Source organism: Ciona robusta, chromosome 1, assembly GCF_009617815.1.
Source record: "Ciona robusta chromosome 1, ASM961781v2".
NCBI lineage: Eukaryota > Metazoa > Chordata > Ascidiacea > Phlebobranchia > Cionidae > Ciona > Ciona robusta.
In genome coordinates, this window is record NC_143235.1 from 13,950,250 (window position 1) to 13,965,395 (window position 15,146).

Genomic DNA, 15,146 nt, shown 5'->3' on the forward strand with positions numbered 1-15,146 from the left:
CAGTCGAGTTCAGTTTCCAAGTACCCCTACCTCGTGGGTTAGGATCAAGCATAACCTCAAATGTAGCGACGCAATGATCTGACTTTACGCCGGGAACTATGGACGCAGCACGCAGTTTTGATAGGACGAGTTTGGAGACTAAAAAGTAATCAATTCTACTAGCGGCGTATGGGTTGTTTTGGATGCGCGTGAAAACCTTTAGACCAGGATTATTAAATCTGAGTGGGTCTGAAAGGTTATGAGCAGTCATATTGGTTGTTAAAACGCGGTGGGAGTTTTTGTTTCGAAGGGTTGGGATGTTTCTGTCTAGCGCAGGATTTATCGTTACATTGAAATCTCCTCCTATTATAGTAGCTCCGGTATATTGGGTAATAAGCAGCTTTTGAAATAGGTCCTCGAAAAACTGAGGTTCATCCCTATTGGGGCCGTATATGTTTGTGATGGTTAATATCGTGCCGTTAATCTTTATCGTTGCCATTAACCACCGTCCGATAGGATCCGCAGCGTGGGTAAGCACTTCATATGACAGTCTTTTGTTAAAGAGTATTGCTACCCCCCTACTGTTATTGGTACCGTTGGCCCACAGAATTTCCCCTTGCCATTCCATTTCCCAAAGTTTTTGTTTCTCTCTCGAGCAATGCGTTTCTTGTAAAAAAGTTATACAGTATCGTTTGTTTTGTAAATAGCGAAAAATAGTTTTACGTTTTTTATCATTTCTTAGACCAGCTACATTAAAGGTTGCAAAATTTACAGTCATTGGAAAGTTGTTATTAAAGTTTTCTAACACCAATATCAACATCGTATTCATATTCAAAGCCACAGCTACATTTAAATGGTGCTTGCGGTTCTATTTCTTTGATATACCTTTTTCCGCAATCGCAGTGGATTAGGCGACATTTGCATTTAGCGTTAGTGCAAGCTTTACTTAAGGGTTTACCAAGAAGAACGTTAAATTGGTTGCATTTACAATGTGTGGAGTACCTTTGGCAGTTCGCACATTCGTATGTTCCATCTTCCAATCTGTATTCTGGTTGTATCGTTTTACAGCACGGCATCAATAGCATAGTTTCCTTGCATACTGGGCATGCAGTTGATTCACTATCGAAGCTTGTGAGGAATAGGTCGCTTCCACAGCACACTTTGGATATCAAAAATTCGTTGCTGTAGCTCCAGCAGAAGTAGCTTTCGGTTTGTTCTGTGGTGAGTCCTTCCATATTGCACTTTGGGCAGTTTACCGGTAGTTTTTTTTCACTGACGCTAGCCGACTTGACTCTAGTGTTTCTTTGGTCATCAGGGCTGGGATAAGCTCTCTTGATTCGAGCAGCGGTTGTTTCGCTCTCCATAGCAGTTGACGCCTCCTGCGAGTCACGCGCTACCTGCGGCAGCGTGCTGGCGTTCTTATCTCTGACGTCAGGTAGCCTCGCACTGGCTGTCGGAGTATTCAGCTTCAGGCCGGACTCTTGCTCGAGCGTGGCAGTTTCGAGACGAGGGAAGTCGCTTTTTCTCTGTTTGCAGTCTGCTTGTTTGTGACCTGGTTTTGAGCAATATTTGCATGTAATCTTTTGGCCAAAGTATGAGACATAAAACTCAAGATTGTTAACTACGATATAACTGGGAATCGGGTTTTTTTCCACATCTTCTCTTTTCATTGTTATGTATCTGACTCCGGTCTTGAACCCATCTTTATCTATTTTGTGAGTGCTTTTAATTGGTTTGCCATATTCCTTTTCAATGTGTTCCAGCAGCGTTTTCTCAGGAAAGGGTATTGGAACCCATCCTATTACTACATTTACAATGTCGGATTCGTACAGTCGAAGGCCGTAAATTTCGTTTACTGTCGTTAACTTTTCGAACAGATCCAGAACATTCTGCCTGGTAACACAGGTGACATCCACTTTGTTACCTTTCATTGCTGCAATGCCAGCTATTCTGTTTTTTTGTAAAACCTGCTTCTTTTAACAGAAATATTATCTCGCTTCTTGACATTAGCTTGTTCGTTCTAAACATAAGGCATGTTGGTCTTTTAAACACTATTCCTGGTGTATTAGCTGCCACCATCTGAGCGAAGCTGGCCCTTTCAGGTGCTGCCCTTGCGGACAACCGTCCGCTAGCCATACTAAACGTGAATCATTAAAAAACGTATTACGTTTGGCACATTATTACGTGGAACGGTTGCGCCACCTTACGACAGGATTTTTAGCGTTTTCTACTTTTATCGTATCAAGACCGTTTTTTTACGCGCTACATTACAGGAAGTATAGTATACCGTTTACCACACGCAGTATGTGTAGAATATAATGCAATGCATATCTGCCATGCATAATGATAAATACGACAAAGAAAATTGATGGATTTCTAGCTGTTTAGCCCAACTTATTACACACACCTCAAAATCAGTTAACTGCACTGATCGATTAAACGGGCATACCAACGAAAAAATGATAATTTGTGTATGGATAGAGATGCTCAAATGTTATATAAAGGTATCATCAAAGTTTCCTAAAAAGATACATCTTCTAAAAAAATCGCGTAAAAAAACGGCTCGAGTAAAAAAATTTGGCTGTTTGGACAATGCATGGGATTTCCAATAAGAAAAAAAATCACTCAACTTTGATCGTTTTTAGTTTCTAAAATACTAAAGAAAGACCAAATTTACGTTTGATTTTCATAACAAATGCTTCTTCTTCTTCTTCACGAAAATTGTGCGATGCTATTAATGTTTCTGAATCAACTACACCCAAGATTATAATAACAGTGGGGTAAAAACTACTCAATATTTTTACATTAACCGTATAATGGTGTAGTGATATTATCATGTGTAGGTCCTGGCTTTAAACCATAAAGCCATTTAAACAGCAGTGTTTCCCTAGTTATTCCAACAAATCACCACATTTAGAAAATAATCTTGCAGCACTGACATATATATAAAGCAAAAGAAATGTAAATTTTTTAAAAAACAATTTGGAAACACTGGTCCCATTATACTGCCTACAGCTTGTGTATAAAATCAATATTATCAAACTTCATACACACTTCAGTATATACTTTATCATCAAAGCAGATACAATCAGTTTTACTACAGTTTACATTTAAACTTGTAATTAAACTATTAACCTGTTGAACAAATTATATATTCAAAATAATTTTCAAAAAATGTTCAATTTCATTCCTAATTTTGGAGAACTACTGTTTTTCACCGTATATATTGATGTATTAAAGTCTTCTCTGTTTTAGTAGTAACAGCCTAGTTACCTACCACATAATTGAAAATTGTGTAATTCATACAATATGTCAACCAAAAATACATGCAGCCAACCAAAGGTTGTTATGATACATGGCGTATCATTTATCCTGGAATTTTCTGGACCATAATAATCAGTACCACAAATACAGCATCTTTGCATAAACAGAGAACAACCACTTTACTAAACTAACTGTAATAAATTCAGTGAATCTGACCCTTATCTGGTGCTCATAGAGTTGAACGATTCTTGTGTAAAAAAATACACTAAGGATCTGGTGCTACATAAAAGGAATAAACAAAAAGCAAGTTTAATCAATTGTATAATATCATACAATTGGTTAGACTTTTGTCGGTTACATTTACACCAGATTCTTACTTTACTAAACTCGTTTCATCGAACAAAACCCACCTTTCCCTTCAACCACCGCATCTGAGGATCGTTTCTTCATCATCTTCTCCTGGAGCAACATCTCCTTGAACTCGACTTCCATCTTCTGTGAAACGCTCATCATCTCCGAGCTAGACATGTCCTGGAAGATGGATTTAAAAGTTTAATAATAAATGAATAAATGCTCCAAGGTGTAAAAAGAAATTCACAACAATCTTGCAAACATGATTAAGCTGCAAACATTAAAGGGCCTAAACACACCCCAAATGTACATCGCTTTAATCGATAGATTGTGTTTTTCTAATTCCAACGACACCTTACTTGTTTTAATCGGTTCTGTATAACCCAAGAAATTCCAAATCAAACATTGTGAAATTCATAAAACTGATTTGAAAGTTGCGTGGCAAAAAAATTGAGAAGTGTACTACCCACGTGACAAATCACGTCACAGAATTGTTAAAGCGTAGCCGCTCTCATTCAGAAAGGCGAGAGGCAGTGTTTTTAGTGAAAAACGAGAGAACAAAAAAAACGCAGGTTTTGCTTGTTTACAAATGAATCACTCCAGAATCAGTCACGTGACTAGTACGTTCCTACGTCACAACCCTGGAGCTCTTAGTAAAAAAAGGATAGCGCTAGAGATCACTGTTTGAGGACGAATATCTACGCCTATACTGGACCAATGTTAATAAGCAAAGTATTTTTGGAATCAATAAAACGGTCGCTTTTTGAATTTACCACAATAAATAGAAGTAACGCAGGGTGTGTTTACGCATTTTAAGGGGTCAAGGTGTTTAAACAGATCACTTGAGTTATATGGTAGACAAAAAGTGTCCGCTGGGTTTGAGCAACTGACAAACATAGGCACATATTCCACAAACCCATATTATTGGCAACAATGAGTTGTAAACTTGGTATGATCCGATTACAAATAAAGCCCTATAACAACTGTGGTACAAGGTCCATAGCACAAGTATCACAATGCAAATAAATAAACAGGGTATTATCAAACAGAACACGAACACCTGTGTAATCCGACTGTTGTTGCCCCACAACTCGAGGATTAATAACTTACATTTATAGATAATATAATCAAACAGAACTTACTTCAAACATTTCTCTCGGCGAAGATGCAATCATATCCTCAATACTCTGTTCGCTGTTCTCAACATTTTCTTTGTTTTCCGACGATGACATAACAATAAAGGTATTCTCGGTAGAATTATTTGGCAAGTTTTCATTGGCAGTGTTAACAGTATGATTGTCGATTACTTCAGCAGCAGTATTAAGTGATGATTGAACTTTTTCATCTGGTAACACTGCAGTGGATGTATCTCCGGCAGAATGATCAGGAACCTGTATGCAAATGAAGTGATGTTAACTTGATATCAGGTTGTAAGCTTGTTCAAGCAAAGCCAACTTTATCATTGCGTTTCTTAGATCCAGATATATAGTACGGTGGGGGGAAGATGGGACACCTTTAGCACCTAATAATATTCTGATCGTGTTTTAAACAATTAACAACGGTCGACAGGAGTCATAGGGTGTGGTTTATTAATTCTCTAAATGTTCCTTGTTTACTACCAAAAAGGACGAGAAAATAGAATAAAAAGGTGTCCCATCTTCCCCCACCCTACAATACTATAGAAAGTGGTTATAGGTGGCCGACTGGTCGTTAATTCAATCAAATAATATTTTATATTTTATAGTTGCTTAGTTGCAGAAATTGGCGGTTTAGTTATTTCTGCTACCAGGCATAATGCAAATATCTTTATAACAGATCATGTGGTCTAACAACGTAGTGTATTATTGACATTTAAGTCTGCCATCATCAGCAAATATTATTATACCAGATGCAAATTATACACTAAATAAATATGAACTGGTTCAGCCTTCCAATAATTACAAAACTGGAATGATTTACTAACTTCTGTATCTAGAGTGGCAGTGTTAACAGTATGATTGTCGATTACTTCAGTGGCAGTGGTAAGTGATGGTTGAACTTTTTCATCTAGCAACACTGCCATAGATGTATCTCCGGCAGAATGATCAGGAACCTGTATGCAAATGAAGTGATGTTAACTTGATATCAGGTTGTAAATCAGTTGGAAATATGAAACAATGAAATAATTCAAGCAATGTTAATTTTACATTAGTTTGAAGCTTAAGTTGTTATCCTGTTTTAACCTAGGCCAGATTTTTGTTGCAAAAAAAACATAACTCTAAACTGTTACTCTGTTATGTCTTGATTCAGATAAGTACGAGATATTTAATGAAGGAAAAAAATGAATATTGGGCGGGTAAATATTGTTTTTCCGAATTGAAGACAATGAGCAAAAACACAATTTAATAAAATATGAAAGTAGTGAGTTAAACTGGTTTAGCCCCCCAAAAAAACCAAACAACATTTTGCTCCCCAAATTCTCACCTCATGGTTGTTTAAAGGTTTATGAATTGTAATATTTTCGATGTCAATTTGATCTGAAAATAATTTAAAACAAAGTTTTGTAAAAAAAAAATAGGTTAGAAAAAAGAAACACTACACAAAATTAAAAACTCCATACCTCCAGCAGCAAAATGATCGTTATGATTGTCGATTCCGTTTGTACTCGCACCCTCCCCATGCTCATAGATATCTTCTATAACATTACTATAGCCTGGGGATAAGATGGGCTCTCCTGCTCCATCTAGGGAGCGAGAAATGTCAGGTTTTTCTGGTGAATTATACGGAGAAATAAAACTTTCTTCCCCTTGCATCACAGAAACATTGGTTTCCATAACTTTACACCTTAGTGGGAAAGAACAACAGGTGAAAATACAATCGGTAACCTGACATGAAATTATTGCAGTCGATATTTCGTAACAATTTAATTACAATGAAACAAAGAAAAGGAAAAAAAGAAGTTTCACAAATTTTTAAAATTTAAACTAAATTTTCACAAATTTTAAAGACTTTGACTAAAATTTTACTAAATTTGCAATATATATAACATCAACATGTAAAACTGTTGTAAAAATTATTTTATATTGATCATTTTTTACAAAATTGGCATAATTTTTTTGGTCAGGTTATCAAAGGTTTTTTTCAAGTTTTAGTGGATACAAAAAAAATTGGGTGTTTTTACAAAAATTGGCATATTTTGTAGTCAGATTACCAAAGGTTATTTTTCTAAATCAAGTTTGATATTTTTGTGCCTGCCATAAGGTTGAAAAGCAAAGATATATAACGAAGTAAACGTTCATATTAGGCTTCTGCATCAATGCATGAAAACATGGAAGGCCAGCATAGAAGGCTCGGTAATGTCAACTACGCATTTTAAATAAAAAGAAAACTTGCACACACCAACAAATAGAAAGAAAAAATGTAAAACAGTAAAGTTTTAAGTATGATAAGAATATTTATGTGGCATAGAAGCCGCATAGTTTACTTTAGTGAGTGACTTTATGTTAAATTATATGGAAATGGTTAACATTAAATGGATTCCTATTTTCGTTTGTAAACAAGCTTACTACTGTTTTTTCTCGGTAAAATAAAGTTTGTTTTTTATTTGCAGTGCATTAGTTAAAGGTAACTTGTAACACCACAAACAAAAGGCAAAAATATGAAGCAACTAAGACAGAGGCCACCAAGGAAATAGTTTAAAATAGCTCAATGCAAATAAGCAAATGTAGGTTCAACATATCAGTTTCACTATCAACATAGAATTAATGAAGCAATTTTGACTACAGTGTGAAATTACATGGCTTGAATAACTGAACTACTAGTATTTCATAGATATGTGGGTTACAATATGAACTAATTTGATTTTAGCTTGAACTACTTTAAATACTGGGGTCATCAAATTAGATAAAACCCTTGATTATTTAACATGGCTTGCTTTAGTTTCATGTCCATTATATGCTCAGTTGTATAGTACGGTAAGTCAAGCAAATTAAAACATGTATGTGCGACTGGTAAATGGTTCTCAGAGGTTTTAACAGGCTGGATGATAATTTTCACGCCTGTTATCGGAATTTTGTTCGAACCTGTAAGAAAAAGAAGAAAATCTTTTTTCTCCTCGAGTGAAAACTTGTGGAAGACCCTCCAGAAGATTCTAATTACTGGATGTTGGCGATAATACTCCCCCTTGTAATCTGCAGACTTTTCAAATTCCTCCCAATTATAGTTCTGGTTTCCAACCACCATTTCCATCAGCTCAGTTGCACGAAATAACTGGAGGATTTTTCCGCCACAAACTTTGTGGAAACCTTTATTAAAAGCTTCAAATTTCCTTTGTACGGATGTATTGAACAAGTGGTTGATGTAACTCTGAACATATTCCTTTCTGTTGTCCGCAGTGACTGGAATATTGGATCCGCCAGCTATTAAATCGACCTCTGTCGTTTCTCCAAAGTTATCGCGGCTCACTGTGAAGTTCAAACAGAATGTGTCTTCAATAGAATGGACATCACTCTGGTACTCCAACAAATGGTTCATGCTTCGTGACAATGTTGGATCTAATTCTGCCAGATCTGTAAACAAAGGTGGCTCACCGAGCAGTTTTTTATAAAGAACCAACGGAAAGCAAATATCGATGATGGTGTCGTTATATATAGCGAGCCCACATATCAACCCAACCAGGAAATACATCATCTCACTTTCAAGTTCCCAATCCGAAAACCATATCAAATGAGACTCATCATAAAAGCGAAACATCCCGTACTTAGGATCAAGAACCTCTTTCAATATAAGCATGAAGAATTCTTTCCTAACTCCACCTTCATCCTGGCCTTCTTCCCCATCAAACTTTACCATTAAAGGTTTTTTGAAGCTGCGTACATCCACCATAGCTAAGCGGTTCAATGCATCTTGTAGCAGGTCGGACCTTCGCACTTCCAGTTCCAAAACAGGAGTTTCTAGCATTGCATGTGTGCTGAAACTAAATAAAGAAGCCATGTTCCTATCCTGTGCCTCACTGTATGCAGCTCTCATCTGCCACACTGCATCAATATGAAGCAGTGAAGACTTGGCCACCGAGTTCAATAAAAACGGGTAATTGCAGAAGATGACAACTTGTGAATTGCCTCTTAACCATCGAACATAATCATCTTCCAGGTTTATGAGCTTAGTGATCTCTGGAAGATAGAATCTTTGGTATGGAACTATTGGCACCTCGCCAGTGTTGTTCACAGTGTTTAATTTACCAAGAAAATCCAGAGCACTGCGTACACCTGTCTCTGCTACTCTCGCATCAACAGAATGAGGGCGGTCTAACACATTTTTAATGGATTGCTTATATATATCAATGGGGCGAGCAAAATACAGGGGTTCCATTGCTCTGTACCAGCGATCCAGAATCTTAGAAGGCGCAACATCAAGTGACATTACAAGGTTTGCAAATGGGAATGTGATTTTGCCGTAATTTTCTGAATTTGTAAACAAGTCACATTCGGGAAGTAGAACAAATACCCGTAATGTCTCAATATCTGGTTGGCTTCTTGCTATACTGGGTAACAAGCTACTTTGCATTGATTTTACCATAATAGACTGCACATCTTTACAAGTGCATTTGCAAAGCTTTGAAAATCGGAGTCGAACTGACATTAAACTTATTCCATGATAACTGTTGCTGGTTTTGTAGTGGTCGCTTGCAAGAAAAGACGCGTTCATGCAAGATTGTGAACCCATTATTGTTTCAAGATAGTTTGCAACATCAGGAGTGATCTTGGTGTTTTCTAAGCTCTGTAGTTTGCTGATAAACTCGTCAGAAAGAGTAAAAATCTGCTGGTGGGTCGGGATTCGGCGAAAATCAGATGAGTTTGGTCTTGTTGAAACTGAAATGAATGACTCCGTTTTCCCTGCACCAATTTCCTTTACAAACACAGAATTAAGCTTGGGATAAGATGACGTTGAAGCACTACTTGTCCACATATCACTTGAAAGAGGGTGAGGCACAAATTCACTTCTTGGGTGTTTCGGTATATACCCTAACTGACTATGGTTGTTATTCCCAAAAGCGTAAACATTCCCTGTTTTGCCAACATAGCAAATGGTATGTTGGGCACCGCATGCAATTTGTGTCACCTCATTACCCATTAGCTCAAATATTTTCCTTGGTGTGGAGACAGGTAATGGTTCAGGCCCGGAACTCCCATGGCCAAGCTGACCAAACTGATTTGAGCCAAAGGTAAACACACCACCATCTAAGGTTAGTGCTGCAGTGTGTAGCTCTCCTGCGCATATGTACTTAACAGACAGGGATCTTAATGCTTTGAGCAGCACCGGTACATTTCTATCCACACAATCACCAAGACCAAGCTGGCCGTTATCATTTCTACCCCAGCAGAACACCGCCCCTGAATGTGTCACACAAAAACTGTGCCAGAATCCAGCAGAGATCTGAGAAAATGGAATCCCTTTGAGTGAGATCAATGGCCGAAGTTCTGTGGAGGATTTGTCACCAAACCCGAGTTGACCATAGTTATTACTACCAGCCGACCATAAAGCTCCATTGCTGCCCAAAAACAGACTGTGAGAATGCCCACAAGCTACTTGGACAATTTTATTTGAAAGCGATTTGATTTTCTTTGGGGAAGGATAGCAGTTGCCGTCCGTCCACCCAAGTTGATCTTTATCATTACCACCCCACCCGTATACCTTTCCCTTGTCATCAATGGCTAGTATATGGGAATCTCCAAGAGCAATATCCACAATATGAACAGTTTCTAAGGCGCTAACTTTGGTCGATCCTGCGGAATGTCCAATGTTGTCATTTTCGGCTCCGAAAGTATGAACTGTACCATCTTCGAGTAAGAACACAGCAATTGTCCTGCTGACTCGAACTGATTTTATTATTGTTTTTCCAAAGCAGTTTATTTCTGTGGGCACTTGCAGATTGGCGCCGTTTCCAAATGACTTCCCAATAATGCTTTTCCCCCACGCATACATGATGTTTCATGTAACAATTTCAAGATCACTTAATCTGAAAATTTCAGTTCACAATGTAACTCTTAAAAGAAACCATAACCTGCTGGAAAAGTGGAAAGTATAAAAAATGAGACTGAATGTATCAAATAAAAGCAAAACCCTAAACCCACAATAATATAAGGTTGGGAAATTTTATAGTATGCATGTTAATGTTTTAATGTACATGTAACTTGGCATAATGTTACATTAAATACCAATGCTGTTTATATAAAGTTAGACTTATTTTCGGCCATTTTCAACGCTATTTTTCGACACTTGAACACATTACTTAACCAATGAACCCAAAGCATGGAGTAGCGGAGTGCATTGTGTTCATGCAGGGGCATTCCCTATGCATAGTTTCGCGCGAATTGCAGTCTATACACAAAAGTGTTACTTTAACTTACAAAAGGTAATTAGATATTAAATCTATACTGAAACATATGAATATGATCGATACCGATACGATACGGTCACGACTCACGACCCACGGATAGTATGAACAAAAAAATCTTTATTCAAATACAAATCATGTAAAAAAATAATTTTCGTAATGAAGATACCTTGTTATCCACAAAACACGGAACTAAACGAGCCTACACACGATACATAACAACATCCCACGAACTCTACCATCAGAAGTTTAAAATGGTAAATACAATGACGTCATGATTCTTCACACACGAAGAACAAATCGAATTTTGGATTGTATTTTGTTTCTATGGGAGATTACTTTTAAAACCACTGCGTTCGTGCTTTCTCCGTTCATTGTCGTAATTATAGACAAATGTAAAACATATGAATTACTTTTATACACCTCATGCTTACTCGAAATCCTTTTACTGTAAAAAACAAAATACAGAAACAAATAATTTATATTTACTGTAAAAATAAAATACTGGAACAGTAGAAAAGTTTCATAATTAAAACAAAAGCTTAAAGAAACTTACATTAGCCTCTATAATCGCAAATTAAAATGATTTTTTATTCAAAACCACTAAACATAGAAATAACAGAACCGTTACGCGTGAGTTCATTACAAGTATCATAGTTACAAATGACGCTAATTAAGTTTTTGTTATGAATTTTAATTTCTTGTTTATTTACTGTTATTTTACCTAATGATGAACAAAAAACAACTTCAGACATCAGAAAAGGTTAGTAAAATACATATTATAAAAACAAACTAGATTTGTATAGTTTTATTCTTTAAATTAGACTTTAAATATTAAATTTCAATATTTGTGTAAAAATTTTATTATAAAAAATAACCTTTTAAATTTTCTCTGCATTTATAGGTGCCTTCTACAGCTCTGGTAGCAGTCGCATACCAAGATCATCTATTAAAAGATTTAGCAATCAACAATCTTTCGTTGGTAGACCCATTTAAAGCAAATAGACCTTCATTAAGCCAGAGACTAAAGGAACAAGAACACAGAAGAAAAGTTGCAATTAAGAATGCAAAGTCTACAATTGACACAGGTTTATAATTATGGATATATTTCAAAATAAAAGTTACACTTAATAAATGAATTAATATTTATAATGTGGGCTCTGGGCTAACTTTAGCCTATTACAGAAGTGATCTGTTTCATACACTCCATGCTCAATTACAAGTTGTCACATACTGCCCAAGGAAACATATACAAATTTGATTTCCATTCAGGTATCAAGAGAAAAAAGGCATTGCCTCAGAAAACTGCCAACAAACAAAGTGAATATGTTCTTGATCCAAAACCAAGGCCTCTGACTCTTGGTAAAACTAATGCAATAAAGTTGATAGCCTAATGTTTTACTAATAATAATCGGTATAACAGTATAGCCTAGGTAGGAGAACATATATTAGGCTACCTATCTGTTTTCATTTTTGTTTTATACTGCAAGCTACGTTGTTGTAACCAAGAAGATAACATGTGAATACGGTGGAAAAGTTTAAACTAATTTACAAAATGATGATAAGGAAATGATCAACAAACAACAGTTGTTAAAGTAGGCTTTTAGTGTCAATTAAAAAGCATGGCTGCTAAACCTAGTAAAGTTATATTACAAAGCAACCAACTACTGTATTTCAGCTCAGAAATTTGGTTTGATCCCTCACAATAAGGACCAGAAGAAGTTACTGACTGAAAGTGAATGGGGAGAAGTTAAGAAGACATCGATGTTAAGAGATGATTTCAAAAGTCCGTGTGTGATCTGTAAAGATGATTTTCGGGTTGCAGATCAAGTCCTACTCAGCTGCTCGCATGTTTTTCATCGGGTGAATTAAATTATATGATTAAGAAGTTATCTCTAAAAAGATTTATTTTCCTTAAAATAAATTTTGTAATTTTTATGTCTGGGATGAATTAAAAATTAATCAAAACCATTAGCCACTCGAAAATACTTTGTGGCCGATTTAAAAATTTAACTATAAATCCCATGTAAACATTGCAAACAAAAATTTAACAGTTGTTTTGATTCCTAGGCATGCCTAAAAGCATTCGAAAGGTTCAGTGGTCAGAAGACATGTCCCATGTGTAGAAGGCAACAATATCAAACTAGAGTTGTTCATGAAGGAACTAAGCATTTCAAGCATAAATCTGCTACCAAGTTAGTTTTACATCTTATGTAGTAGGTGTATATCAAGTATGAATACACTATGTGTGTCTGGTGTATAGGAAGACACCCGTGTTATAACTTGACAGTGAGCATGAGGTGTATGAATATACCATGTGAGAATGACATCGAGCAACAACATATTCATTTTTTTATCTCCAAAACTAATTCTACAGAATACAATCCACATGGAGAGGTTTTGTTGTAAGGAAATGGTATAAAGAGCTACGTAGAAGCCACCCACCAAAAAATCCAATTTTAAGAAAAAAGTTTTTTGAAGATAAACTTGCCGAGATAACGGATCGATTTGTGGCAGAAACTATGGGTGACACGGTTGACCGATTTCTACAAGACATTGACCAATCAGTGCAGAGCAGCAGGTGATTTAAATTTAGTATTTTGCTAATGATTGTTAATTTATCTGTGTTCTTAGGCAAGACACTTAACGGCAATTGCTCCAACCCAGTGGTCACTAATGGGTTGTCCAAATTATCAGCCATACATAGAAAAATGAAAAAAACAAAAAAAAAATAATCACCCACAAAGTAACATATATGGTAACTCGTAAGCTGGCACGAGGTGTATGAACACCCGTGTTATAACGACTGTCGTTTTCCGGCAACGCGAGGATAAAGTAAGTTACATACACTTACATCTAAGCTTGGTTTTTGCCTTTAACTGCATTGAAACATATAAACATCATGGCTGACAATTTAGACAACCCATTAGTGACCACTGAGTTGGAGCGATTGCCGTTAAAATCTTGCCTAAGAACACTTACACCCGCAATGGTGGCAACAATAAGCCTTGACCAGTATGATTATACACCAATTTACAATGGAGTACAGCTTAAAATATAATAACTACCCACCTTAACTTTCTTTTAAATCCAGAAATATTTTCCGGCATTTTGAGAACACTCAGTTGAACACGTTAACAAGAGAGCAATGGACAGATATTGAATTGAGAGCCACGGAGAGAGGGGTAACAGAATGTCCAATATGTCTTCGTGGTTTGGCAGATTGCAGGTAAGATTATACTAGGAATAATAAATATGATTAGATAAACAAGATGACAGTCTTTAATATATAATATAGTACTATGGAATTGATACCGTTACCACAAAATATACAATATTTTCGTATTTTGAAGAATTGACAATGCTATTTTGGAGTTGTGAGGACACGACCATATCAATCTGTAATTTTTTTTGTTTACCACCAAATTTAAACATAAACTATCTTACTTCAATCCACTTTGTATAATAGCGAGCCTTGAACCTGTTACCTCTGTGCTGGTGGCAGGTGTGACAGTCACGGCACTAGGATAGTACGGGTCAAAGCAGCCATTGCCCCTGTTAAAGCTTTTTGTTTCGCATATAGTAGGGTGAGAGAAGACGGGACACCTTTAGCATATAATATCCTGATTGTGTTTTAAACAATTACAAACAGTCTGTGGAAGTCGTGAGGATACGGTGTTATAATTCCTTGAATGTTCTTTGTTTACTACTAAATGGGACAAGAATATGCAATAAAAAGGTGTCCCATCTTCCCCCACCCCACTATTATTATTATGTCATAATACTCAGGTATTCTTATTCTTACCAGGCATTCAAACGAAACAACCGCCATTGTCAAGAATGAACCAATCGCGTTGCTTTCCTGTAGTCACGTGTTCCATGCCACTTGTCTTAACGCACTTGAGTCTTTCTCGATGGATAATGACGTCACCAGTTCCTATAGTCACGACGTGATGACGTCAACACCCAACGTCACTGGGCCGTCATCCAACCTGACCTCAAGTAACCTTATGACCCTGAGTAACCCCGACCAACCACCAGACATACCTCTCAGTTTTAAATGTCCGGTTTGTCGTTCTTTGTATCGGAAAAGAATAGTTGAATGTTAACCAAAATAAAAATTCTAAATGCGAACTGATTTTGCTGTAATTTATACCACAAGCCTCGTCGCTGCCAC

At 36.5% G+C, this 15,146-nt stretch overlaps 2 protein-coding genes and 1 pseudogene across 3 annotated transcripts; 1 reads left to right on the plus strand and 2 right to left on the minus strand.

Moving 5' to 3' along the window:
• Positions 1-770: 770 nt before the first annotated feature.
• On the minus strand, positions 771-2,134 carry LOC149743543 (uncharacterized; annotated as a pseudogene).
• A 4,283-nt stretch (positions 2,135-6,417) lies between these two features.
• LOC149743544 (putative E3 ubiquitin-protein ligase HERC4) lies at positions 6,418-10,662 on the minus strand. The gene has a single exon (XM_089889352.1). The coding sequence runs from the start codon at positions 10,555-10,557 to the stop codon at positions 7,468-7,470; it is 3,090 nt and encodes a 1,029-aa protein (XP_089745478.1). The 5' UTR covers positions 10,558-10,662; the 3' UTR covers positions 6,418-7,467.
• A 413-nt stretch (positions 10,663-11,075) lies between these two features.
• LOC149743545 (RING finger protein 32-like) lies at positions 11,076-15,107 on the plus strand. Of its 2 annotated transcripts, XM_089873520.1 has the most exons (8): positions 11,079-11,732; positions 11,874-12,057; positions 12,242-12,331; positions 12,648-12,832; positions 13,040-13,164; positions 13,347-13,550; positions 14,064-14,198; positions 14,778-15,107. In XM_089873520.1, the coding sequence occupies exons 1-8, from the start codon at positions 11,697-11,699 to the stop codon at positions 15,076-15,078; spliced, it is 1,260 nt and encodes a 419-aa protein (XP_089729646.1). In that variant the 5' UTR covers positions 11,079-11,696; the 3' UTR covers positions 15,079-15,107. The 2 variants fall into 2 exon arrangements, with proteins under 2 accessions (XP_089729706.1, XP_089729646.1); XM_089873580.1 differs by lacking the exon at positions 12,242-12,331 and having other exon boundaries at positions 11,076-11,732.
• The last annotated feature ends 39 nt before the right edge of the window (positions 15,108-15,146 follow it).